Source organism: Pygocentrus nattereri, chromosome 28 (genome assembly GCF_015220715.1).
Source record: "Pygocentrus nattereri isolate fPygNat1 chromosome 28, fPygNat1.pri, whole genome shotgun sequence".
Lineage (NCBI taxonomy): Eukaryota > Metazoa > Chordata > Actinopteri > Characiformes > Serrasalmidae > Pygocentrus > Pygocentrus nattereri.
Genome location: NC_051238.1, coordinates 2,258,518 through 2,271,398, shown reverse-complemented (window position 1 = coordinate 2,271,398; position 12,881 = coordinate 2,258,518). Strand labels below are relative to the sequence as shown.

Sequence of the window (12,881 nt, the reverse complement as noted above, 5' to 3'; positions counted from 1 at the left end):
CAGTGCTAGATAACAATGGTACTAATGATATTCAATGATATTCTGCCCAGAACACAGTGAATTTATAGAAAATGACTGCATTTAACATTCAGCACAACTGATACTGATTTTAATATCAGTCACGCTCTTTGAGTAGTTTCTCCTTCAGCATCACTCAGTTCATCTTCCGTGTGTGCTTTTCATCCGGTGATGAAGTTATTAAAGCTGGCCGAGTCCAGAATCCTTTAAAGCTTGCGTGAGTGCATGAGCACTAATGCGCCGAGGCTTCTCTCTGATCACTCGCAGGCTCTCTGAAAGCTGCTCGAGCTGCTGATGGGAGGCAAGGGCCGGCGGATATTGTGGTTTATTCTGAGCCTCTCGGGCTGTTGATCTGATAACGTGTGCGGCCCCCCTTTGCATCTCAGCTCTGATGTCGTCCATACTGGAGGTTTAAGCTCAGATACTGAGCTGAGATCCTGATAAATGAAGGGATGATGCCACTCACAGTGTCCTGTGTTTAAAGGGCTCATATCCTACATTTATATTGTATTTTCTTCGGTCCACGTTTACATGATCACCGACCTCTTTTATCCCTTAGTATTGATTCTGTTCCTTTAATATATTTAATGATATATGTAAATGAGCTCTGTTCTGATTGGCTGAAAAGAAAAAAAAGCAGTTAGGACCACTCCTTACATCAGCCTGAATGGCTGGGGCTACATTGCTGTAGGCGTAGATGTAAATGCATTGTTTTTTCGTGACGTTACCAAAGCAATTTGTGCTGTTTTTTGCATGATTGTTCCCAGAAATGGTGCATTTTGAATCTAGGCATGCTTTATTTTCAAAATGATGGTGTTTTCCATGATATGGGCCCTTTAATTCATTTTCCATTGGAAGACTAAATCTGCATGTTTAACACTAAAACTGCACTACATCTGCACCCTTGGCATTGCAGTTTAGTTCAGGCCTACATGTAGCCCTGCAGGAAACTGGCTGTTGAAGTGCTACGATTAAGTGTGTGATGTTTGACTCACTCTGCAGATCTTATTTAGGTGGCGTCACTATGCGTCTCTTTCAGGTTCTAAAATAAGTTCTAGCTTATGAAGCACAATCACCAGGATCAGTCTGAGTGTCTTCTTTTTCAGTTCCCTACTGATTTACTGTCCTGCTACACACCACACACTGCTATATACACACCCACACATACAGCAGCAGTTTGTTCTCACCAGACTGATCCGTTTTTATGATTTTAAAGGGCCTTTAAATGGAAAAGAGTTTGATGTATTTTGTAGGAAGTTTCACTCCTCAGTCCATACAGTGCACATATATATGCCTCAATACAGGAGGTCCAATCAGAGCAGAGCTCATTTACATATCATCAGTGTCAGAACAGAATGTGAAAACACCGTCTGCTCATTACGCTGTTTCCAAATTTCTTGTCACGTTATTTAGTTTTTTTTACCTTTTTGTCTTCATTTTATTTGGTAAATTTCATTTCAGCTTTTCAGTCGCTTGTAATTTGCCCGACTACGTTGTAAATGAGGCACCCTCAATGTACTTCCAAGTCGAAACAAAGGTTAATTATTTGATTGATTGACTTAATCATTGATTGATAATTGATGACATGAAGTTTGGTCTGACAGCAACTGTAAATCAGTCTTAAATGAACAGCCTGTTTAATTAGATGCAATAAAGAAAAGTTGGAAAATTATGCATGTAGGAATGAAGCAGGGCTGTGTTTGGTGCATAAACACAAAATAAAAATAAAAAATTAAATAAAAATAAAAAATTAAATAAAAATAAAATGCACAATATGGCACTTTCTATTTATGTCAGTACAATATGTTTCTAGAGCTTGAAAATTTTGAGATAATGTTGAGATTTGATGGTTAACGATGCAATAATTTGTGCCAGTATATACTTTTTTGATGCTTTTCAAACTTTATATATGTATATATATTTCATTGATACCATTGCACTGATCAACTGCGTGTTAATTACAAAGAAAGTATAATTCGTCCTGTTTAACTGGATTTAGTGCAGCACAGTGTGTGAAATATTCAATACAAATAATTGCATTTATAGGTTTTGTAAGTGTTTTTGAATGTGGAACTACTTTGTCTGTTCCAGCTTATCAGATGTCAGAGAAAATAAATATTGTGGTATAGTTTGTGTTGTGAAAACTCAAATGCCATAGACTGTCATGATGTTCAGTTTTTGCAATACATTATTTTGATGTTGACTGTTTTTCCTCTGTGCTGCAGGTTCTGTCCCATAATCTGTGTACGGTGCTCTGTATCCCGCATGACCCGGCGGCTCTAGAGGAGCATTTCAGAGATGATGATGATGGCCCAGTTTCCAGCCAGGGCTACATGCCCTACCTCAACAAATACATCCTGGATAAGGTACAATTACACACCTCTATCAGCTTAAACATACAGGATAAGGTACGATTACACATTCCCAACCGACAAATACAAACCGGAAAATTTACCGTTATACATTCCCACTCGACAAATACATACCGGATAAGGTACCATCACACATTCCCAACCAACAAATACATACCGGATAAGGTACCATCACACATTCCCAATCAACAAATACATACCGGATAAGGTACCATCACACATTCCCAATCAACAAATACATACCGGATAAGGTACCATCACACATTCCCAACCGACAAATACATACCGGATAAGGTACCATCACACATTCCCAATCAACAAATACATACCGGATAAGGTACCATCACACATTCCCAACCGACAAATACATACCGGATAAGGTACCATCACACATTCCCAACCGACAAATACATACCGGATAAGGTACCATCACACATTCCCAACCGACAAATACATACCGGATAAGGTACCATCACACATTCCCAACCGACAAATACATACCGGATAAGGTACCATCACACATTCCCAACCGACAAATACATACCGGATAAGGTACCATCACACATTCCCAACCGACAAATACATACCGGATAAGGTACCATCACAAGTCATATAAGTCATGTGGTATGATATTTCAAGAATAAAGTTGTAATATTTTGAGAAATAAGTCATAAAGAGAATGAAGATCAACATGATCCACAGAAAGAGAGGAGTGAGTGGAGCTCCGGTGCCTGGACAGCAACCGAGACCCCAACGCGTTATAGCAGCCCTTCTACAGTTAACCCCCCTACAGTTAACCCCCCTACAGTTAACCCCCCTACAGTTAACCCCCATACAGTTAACCCCCCTACAGTTAAACCCCCTACAGTTAACCCCCATACAGTTAACCCCCATACAGTTAACCCCCCTACAGTTAACCCCCATACACTTAACCCCCCTACAGTTAACCCCCATACACTTAACCCCCCTACAGTTAACCCCCATACACTTAACCCCCATACAGTTAACCCCCATACAGTTAACCCCCATATACTTAACCCCCCTACAGTTAACCCCCCTACAGTTAACCCCCCTACAGTTAACCCCCATACACTTAACCCCCCTACAGTTAACCCCCATACACTTAACCCCCCTACAGATAACCCCCCTACAGTTAACCCCCCTACAGTTAACCCCCCTACAGTTAACCCCCCTACAGTTAACCCCCATATACTTAACCCCCCTACAGTTAACCCCCATACACTTAACCCCCCTACAGTTAACCCCCCTACAGTTAACCCCCCTACAGTTAACCCCCATACACTTAACCCCCCTACAGATAACCCCCCTACAGATAACCCCCCTACAGTTAACCCCCATACAGTTAACCCCCCTACACTTAACCCCCCTACACTTAACCCCCATACACTTAACCCCCCTACAGTTAACCCCCCTACAGTTAACCCCCATACAGTTAACCCCCCTACAGTTAACCCCCCTACAGTTAACCCCCCTGTAGTTAGCCCCTGTATAGTTGGCCCACTTTATCCTCCAAATATTACAACGTTTTCTCAAAATATGACTTTATTCTCGAAATATTGTGACTTTTTTCTTAAAGTCTACTATTTTTGTTTTTTTTTCAGTGCTCCTCTCCTCGCATGTTCCTAATGTTATTGATGTTATTGGTGTGTGCAGGTGGTGGAGGGAGTGTTTGTGAAGGAGAACGTGGACGAACTTTGCTGGACTCTGACAGCGAAGAAGAACTACAAGCCAGCGGGAGGGAGCATTCTGTCCCACAAAGACGCTTTCCGCCTCTGGTGCCTCTTCATCTTCCTCTCGGAGGATAAATACCCCCTGGTCATGATCCCTGATGAGGTGAGGCCTTTTATCAGTGTTTTCTCAGTGTACATTACAGCTACATCACCAGATTTTACGTCATTGTAGTACAAATTATTAAGTACAAGTTATTCATTTTTCATGTTGAGGAGATTAGATTAAATAATCCACTTGCAGAAGGACGGAGAACATGAGAGAAAAATAAGTTAAAAACAGGAGTTTCAAAATGTGGCTCCTAACAACCATCTGGAAGACCTGGAAGACCCCAAACTGCCCCCATCAGATAAACAGCGCTGAAAGCTTTGATCTCTGAGAGAGAGGAGAAGATCAAGCAGCTTCAGATCTGAAAACATCCACAGGTGTTTCTGTCCATCCTTCCACTGTGAGAAGACCACTCAGCGCTGTGGGTCTGAAAGGACGTGTAGCTGATCAAGAAGAACCTCACTGAGAAAAGGAGACGGACACATCAAACAAAGAAGCTGAACGATGGACTGACCGCCCCAGAGTCCAGACCTCAGCACCACTGAATGGGATTGATTAGTTCAGAAAATCATCAACCAGCTTCTCAGACTGAGCTTTGGAGGCGTGTCTGCAGATTCTCTGAGGAGCTGAAAGTGAGGATCCTGAGAAGAACGGAAGCTGGAATGAAGGGAAGATAAATGAATAACTTGTACTTAATGGTTGTTTTGACTGGAAATGAAGGGGGTCTCTGACTTTCACACAGCGCGTTATCTTTAGTTTCCTAAGATTTCTGAGAAAACGTTGGTTTGTAGATTTAGAGAAGCTTAATGAACTGTGACCTTCAAAGAATCGTCGGTCGCTGTTGATGCTAACTTAGGTTAGAATAGCTGTATTAACTGTGATTATTATTAGATAACTAATAATATAGATCTGCCTTGCAGCCTCAGTGATTTACCATAAACCGACCTATAGAAATACATTGATATCGATAAATATCCACTTAAGAATACGCTGCAAAAAATTGTCTTGTCAAGTAAAAGTACCTTTTACATAGTCAATAAATCCAATATTTCTCCTGCTCATATTGATGTAAGCTTAATTTAAGATAATTTTCCTTATTTATAGACATTGTTACTTCTTTTTAATAAGTTTTTAAGCTATATTATCTCACTATGTTGGCAGATAATTGTGCTTGTTGTAAGAAATGACTTAATAAAATGACCTAAAATAAGTAAAAAATAATGTCTAGAAATAAGGAAAATAATCTTAGAATAAGTGCATAAGATATATTAGATAAATCAACTACATATAATCATTGCTGGACAATAACTGAGTAACTGAGTAAATGTAATGAGTTTCTGTACTTTAGTATTTTTGGTGTATCTGTACTGAAGTTTCTCCGTTCTGGGCGACTTTCTCCTTTCACTCCACTACATTTCAGAGTCTAATATCCGACTTTTTCCTCCTACATTCTGAGAAATCTGTCGTTCCTTTTGGTTTCTGTGTGTATAAAAACGTAACATGTCAAAACGAAAGAAGCGCAAAGCCAGAGCACCAATCAGGGCCCAGCGGTCACTTTGTTTAGAGCTGGTTTTGACCTGTTGGTCATACCGACCCAGTGCAGCACGCGGTTCAACGTCAGCGCAGCAGCGTAAAACTTTGGGAGTCTGTTCAACATAAATGATGAACTAACCTAACTTTGTGTAAATAGAGCTCAATATAGAAATATGTCCACATATGCAGTCGAGACTGACGCGGCTTTTTTCTGAATTTCTACAAACACCATTTCATTTTATAGTAAATGAGTTTGGGCTGGTTTATGTTTATGACCAGACGCCTACAGATCAACATAGTAAAGGAGCTCATCTGTGATCCTGAGTTTAAAGCCAGTTTTTATTCAACTTCAACTTGGAACTAAGTTGTAAATAAATCTGAAACTGAAACTTTGCTTGTGTGTAAAAAGTGATTTCAGAGCCACTCGGTTCTCCCTGATGGAAACTGTTTACCTTCAGTGTTTTGTGCTTCTGATCATTTTAATAGACGTCAGCGTCGCTAATTAATGACGTTCTATTAAAAGACTGGTTTACCAAGAGAGACGCTGGAGGACTTTCACCTGAAATGAGTTCATGAAGCCAGTCTGGTTATAAAAATGATAACAGGACATCAGAGCCAGAATTCCTCTTTTAGTACTTTTACTTTATACTTAAGTACATTTGAAGGGAAATACTTTAGTACTTTTACTCCAGTGGAGGTCTAAAGGGAGGAACTTCTACTTTTACTGGAGGAATATTTTACGTAAGATCTTTTTACTGGACAAGAGAGAACTTCTTGCAGTGTGTAAAAGATTAGTAGAGTAGAAACTGACCACTAACAGTGTCTAATAAGGCAGAAACAACAAAAAACAAAGGAAGTTCATGTTGAGTGTCATCGCTGTTCTACATGCACAGGACAAAACAAACGTAGTATCTAACTGGACACATGACGGCTAATTTGTGAAAGTGGCATCTGCATGTGGATCTGTGCTGTTCATTTGAGTCTGAAGTGCTGCGTTGGGGTGACGCCCTTCTTAGTACAGCCAGCTTACGCACAAGAAATAAGGAAGTACCAGCATGATGTTGTGTTCTCAGGGCTGGAGGTGATTGGTCATGTTTTTCTGAGGTTATTACATTAGTATTTTTGTCAGTATTATAGCACTAGGACTGTGTAGCTCAGCAGAACAAGTGTATCTGCAGGAACATGGGAGAATTAGACTCCTATAAACTGCAGGCCTGCAATCAAATGCAAAAATCTGGTCAAATCCCATGTAAATAAGTGAAGGCATCCTCTATGGAGAACACACGTATGCACACTTAAATACACACTCACTGTTTATTTGCTGGATTTAATGGGGAAAAACAGTCAAACGAAATGTGCCCTGTGCAAACGTTACTGCCCATTTTATATTTGATGTATGTTTTATGCAAATAAATAGCGGCTGTGCTGTAAAATTAAAAGAACAATGACGTGTGTTCTCTGTTATTAATGAAGGTTCTGTTCAGGAATGTTTTCCTTCATCCAGGTACAAACAGCGTAAATGTTCCCTCAAAGCTCCAGCAGTGGTTTTCAGTGGGGATTGAACCGGAGATCTTCCGGTCACGAGGCTGGTTCCCTAACCTCCAGCCCATGACTGCCCCAATTACTGTGGTTCAGTGATGTTCCCTGACTAAAGGTACTGAGATGGAGCCTTGAGGGTCCCACCCCAGTGACTAGAGGGGAACTGACCCAGAGACGGTTTAGCATCTTCATTCGTCATTTGACCAACTTTTGCACACGTCTGTATAGTAACTGAATAAACTGCATACCTACTGTCACGATTGGCCCCTCCCCGTCCTCCATGTGCTTTTGTTTTCCTTTGGCCCTGTCCACGTGCTTCCTTGTTTGGATTCTTCCCTGTCCTGTCCCCTTGTTTCCAGACCCTCCCTGCCCTTGATTGTTTTCACATACGCCTTGTTAACCTGTTCCTGTATTTAAGCCCTCTGTTTCTCCCTAGTTGCTTGCTGGTCTTTGTATTGTATGGTGTTTGATTTTCTGGCCTCCGTTGTATTTTTTGTCATTGGGTTTAGCCCCTTGTTCCTTTTCGTCATGTCCGTCCCTCATTCTCTCCGTGTTTGACCCTGGACTGTTTAGACCCTGATTATGGATTTACCCCAATAAATCTCGCTTCTCTCAGCACATGCGTCCACCTCATCATCGCCCCCCCCGCGTTACAGTTACACCTTACATTAAGACGTAATCTGACCTGGGGTTTTCAAACTGTACCGTAGGCACAGTCACACGTAACAGCCTTTCTCAGCGGAGGTCTGAGAAAGGTTGAGGTTTATCAATCAGGGACGCTTAATGATGTCACATTAATGATGTCAGAAGTGTCCTGGCTTGATGTGATTGTCTCACGGCGTTTTAGGAGGACGCTTTATTTTCGATTTCCCTCTAACAGATTAGTTATTTAGTGCTTGCTCCCTTTTCCGTGGGGCTGCCAACAATACAAAAAGCCGGTTTTATTCTCTTTCGTTGCTTTGTGAACCTGTTATTTGCATTTCTGCCTTTTCCGTAAGCAGCTGATGTCAGTAGACGTGGTGTCTAAACTGCAGTAGCAGCAGATTTTTATTTTTTCTTTCATTTTGACGCGGAAAGTATTTTTAGGTCATCTTCCTGTGAAGCATGCTGGAGTCAGTTTTCTGGGTGGGTGACATGACGACGCGTGATCGTTAGTATGATTCAGTTATGCTATGAACTATGAGCCTGTGATGGGTTTGGTCAGCACTTCTGATGCGTATGAACAACGTATCGTATGCATAATCATAAAAAAGGTGGATTGAGTCCAGTTAGAGAGCGTAAACAACCAGCGAACAGTTGCCTGCAGAAGTGTGCACCCTGATTTTGTTGGTTTAATTTAAGTGCAAATAAGTGAACACATCCTCACTCCTGCAAAGTTGGATGCACAGTTACGATTCGTTTTTTAGCATAAAAAATGTACATTTTATGTTTTTCCTCCATACGTTTAAGCAAATAAATAGCAATTGTGCACTAAAACTTACAAGTTGCATATTTAAAATCATATTTATTTAAGTTCACTTTAGAGAATATGTTACTTATTTTCATAGATTCATCAACAAAAATGCAAAAACATGCAAAAACGTGAAAACATGCACGTGGCTGTGTAGTAACTGCACAAGCTGCACGGTAACAAGTGTCTGAATGAACGTCTGCCCATATGACATCATCTTATTTTATTCTTTTCTTTTTCTCGTTTATTTTGTAGACCCACTCTAACTAAAAACAACTAAACGTAGTGATCCACACGGAGTGCTGTGAGAATTTCTTTATGTACTCATGTGATTTTTTTGCTATATCACACAGTCTGAGTTGATCTTTTATCTTTCTCAGCTCACTTTGACGTCTGTCTTCTGTCTTTTCTCATGTCTTCGCTCTTTTCCGCTGCTTTTTGGGTTCTCTTTCCGTGAGGTTACAGCCTGGTTATTTCCTGTAGGCAGGTTTGCACAACTGTTGGTGGTGGCAGAACAGCACGCAGAGGTTTCGCTGAACCCTGAGGAGAAGTTAAAAAAAGCCTGACAGAGAAGTGCAGGTGCTGTTTAGGTCACGTTATGATCCCTGTTGTGCTTTGCATGCCCGGACGCAATTAGCCTTCTTGAGCACTTAAACAGTAGAGTAGTAGAGGAAAGCACCGTTTCAGTTATTGTGCATTTGGATTTAAGTCCTGCATTTAAGTTCACATAGTGTCATTTAAACAAGCTTCTCTTGAGAAATTGATCTGCTGGCAATATTCTGTTCACCAAGGCAGCTCAAAGTTACATGCTTTTCTCTGGTGGTGTCCCACAGGGGTAAACTCTAGGTCCACTTTTAGTTTCATGGTAATCACAGAGAAACTGTCTGCTCCTGTTTTCTATCATAGAAATCCTTAAAAGTAAAAGAAAAGCGTATAAGCAGCTGAACAAAAGAATTCAACAAAACCCAGCAGCTGCTCTTAAGTAGGGCTGGGTGTCGCTGAATGTTTAATAATAATAATAATCATCATCATCTTTATTAAAATTGCTGCTCAGTATGTTTTGCAATACAAAGTAAAAAGTGTAAACAACAGAGAAAGAAGAGCAAAACAATAAAATACATAAACAAATAAAAATGCAACAAATAAAAGCGACAACAGAAAAGGGGATATATTAAAACTATTTCAAATTAAAATACACTAGATAAAAGTATAAATTAAAATCCAATAAAAATGCATCAACTAACAAGAAAGTAAAAGAAATATTCCAGTAAAAATAAGAGAAAAAAATAAAAAACAGCTAGTTAAATGCTAAAGTAATAACATAAGAAATATGTTTGAATAGCATCACCTTGACTTTGATGCCAGTTCAATTCTTGAGCAAAACATTTTTCCAGTACTTGCTTTTAAATTGCAAACCGGAAGTGGGTGTGGCTTGAAACTGTGCCACTGTTAATGATATACATATCGAATGTAATTCAGACAGCCAATCAGCAGTCTAGATTTTGGATGCCGCTAAAAATAGACAGTTATTCGCTGCTCTGGAAGATTTAAACTCTAAAACTGTTTGAAATCTGTTTTTTCTGCTCAGGTTGAGTATTTACTGAAGAAGCTGTGCATGGCCATGAGCGTGGAGCTGAACGGGGTGGAGCTAGAGGACTTTATATCCCAGGGTTCTGTTCAGCAGAATGGCTTTACTGTGTGGGCTTTCCTGGAGATGATGAACACCGGCAGGCTAACCAGGGGAATCGCCAAGGAGTCCATCAGCATGGCCATAGAAGAGGTGTACCGGGAAATAGTGGGGGATGTGCTGAAAGAGGTGGGCATGCACTTAATTTCAGTCTGGCACCCTGTGTAACTTTGGCTCTGAAACTGGCCACTTTCTTAGAAACACCCACCTTGTCCTTCCACTCACTGGCCACTTTATTAGAAACACCCACCTTGTGCTTCCACTCACTGGCCACTTTATTAGAAACACCCACCATGTGCTTCCACTAACTGGCCACTTTATTAGAAACACCCACCTTGTCCTTTCACTCACTGGCCACTTTATTAGAAACACCCACCTTGTGCTTCCACTAACTGGCCACTTTATTAGAAACACCCACCTTGTCCTTTCACTCACTGGCCACTTTATTAGAAACACCCACCTTGTGCTTCCACTAACTGGCCACTTTATTAGAAACACCCACCTTGTCCTTTCACTCACTGGCCACTTTATTAGAAACACCCACTTTGTGCTTCCACTCACTGGCCACTTTATTAGAAACACCCACCTTGTGCTTCAACTAACTGGCCACTTTATTAGAAACACCCACCTTGTGCTTCCACTCACTGGCCACTTTATTAGAAACATCTACCTTGTACTTCCACTAACTGGCCACTTTATTAGAAACACCCACCTTGTGCTTCCACTCACTGGCCACTTTATTAGAAACACCCACCTTGTGCTTCCACTCACTGGCCACTTTATTAGAAACACCCACCTTGTGCTTCCACTCACTGGCCACTTTATTAGAAACATCTACCTTGTACTAGCTACGCGTGGCTGATATTTTCACTGTTGATCTGGGTTTGAGTTCCGTTGTCGGAGAGCAAGGAAAATAAGCATGTTTAATCATTGTTTCTCATTTTCATGAACATCAATATTAAAAGTCTTATGTTTTGACTGTGGCGTAGGCCTGCTTTATCTTTTTTCTGCTCTTTTCCTGTCTTCATTGGTCAAAAATTCAAAACATCAGTCAGCAGGGGTCGTTTGGTGGTGCCTTTCCACTGATGAGTGGAAGGGCTGATAAATTGTGCAGAATTGGACGAGCTGCAGTCTGTAACTGTAAACCCACTAACTGCACCTGTAAGGTGGGGGTTTCTAATAAAATATCCAGAGTGTATAACTACACAGTAGGACATTTGGCTGACGCTCTTATCCAGAGCGACTTACAATTTGATAATTTTACACAGGTAGGCCAAGGTGGTGTTAGGAGTCTTGCCCAAGGACTCTTATTGGTATAGTGTAGGGTGCTTACCCAGGTCGGGGATTGAACCCCAGTCCACAGCAGAGACGGCAAAGGTGTTACCCACTACACTAACCAACCACTCATATACAGTGTTCTTTATCAGGCCTCTGGTAGTTCCATTTCTTGTAAATAACATTAGGAGTTTGTAATTAAGTGGGTATTTTAAAGAATTGCAAAAAAAAGCCTTGAGATGTAAAAAGAGAAAATGTGTGTGTGTGTGTGTTCAGGGTTATCTATGGAAGAAGGGTCAGCTGCGGCGGAACTGGACAGAGCGCTGGTTCACCCTCAAACCAAACGCTCTGGACTACTACACCAGCGAAGACCGCAAAGACCGTAAAGGCAGCATCACACTGGATTCTAACTGCTGTGTGGAGGTGAAGTGTGCTTGTCAGATGTGGTCAGGGTTTATTTCTCTGGTTTTTTTGTACTGTTATCAGAGAATGAGTAATGCTAACCAATCAGCTCTCAGTAGCAGTAACACTAACCAATCAGCTCTCAGTAGCAGTAACGCCAACCAATCAGCTCTCAGTTGCAGTAACGCTAACCAATCAGCTCTCAGTAGCAGTAATGCTAACCAATCAGCTCTCAGTAGCAGTAACGCCAACCAATCAGCTCTCAGTTGCAGTAACGCTAACCAATCAGCTCTCAGTTGCAGTAACGCTAACCAATCAGCTCTCAGTAGCAGTAACGCCAACCAATCAGCTCTCAGTGGCACTAACGCCAACCAATCAGCTCTCAGTAGCAGTAACGCTAACCAAACAGCTCTCAGTAGCAGTAACGCTAACCAATCAGCTCTCAGTAGCAGTAACGCCAACCAATCAGCTCTCAGTTGCAGTAACGCTAACCAATCAGCTCTCAGTAGCAGTAATGCTAACCAATCAGCTCTCAGTAGCAGTAACGCCAACCAATCAGCTCTCAGTTGCAGTAACGCTAACCAATCAGCTCTCAGTAGCAGTAATGCTAACCAATCAGCTCTCAGTAGCAGTAACGCCAACCAATCAGCTCTCAGTGGCACTAACGCCAACCAATCAGCTCTCAGTAGCAGTAACGCTAACCAAACAGCTCTCAGTAGCAGTAACGCTAACCAATCAGCTCTCAGTAGCAGTAACGCTAACCAATCAGCTCTCAGTAGCAGTAACGCCAACCAATCAGCTCTCAGTA

At 41.3% G+C, this 12,881-nt stretch overlaps 1 protein-coding gene across 1 annotated transcript in view; it reads left to right on the top strand.

The window, feature by feature from the left end:
• Positions 1 to 12,881, top strand: part of def6a (DEF6 guanine nucleotide exchange factor a) — a 43,864-nt gene that overhangs the window by 3,242 nt on the left and 27,741 nt on the right. Inside the window, exons 2-5 of the mRNA XM_017683300.2 lie at positions 2,244 to 2,384; positions 4,065 to 4,244; positions 10,298 to 10,525; positions 11,948 to 12,094. Coding sequence (XP_017538789.1) covers positions 2,244 to 2,384; positions 4,065 to 4,244; positions 10,298 to 10,525; positions 11,948 to 12,094 — 696 coding nt within the window. The remainder of the gene's footprint in view (positions 1 to 2,243; positions 2,385 to 4,064; positions 4,245 to 10,297; positions 10,526 to 11,947; positions 12,095 to 12,881) is intronic.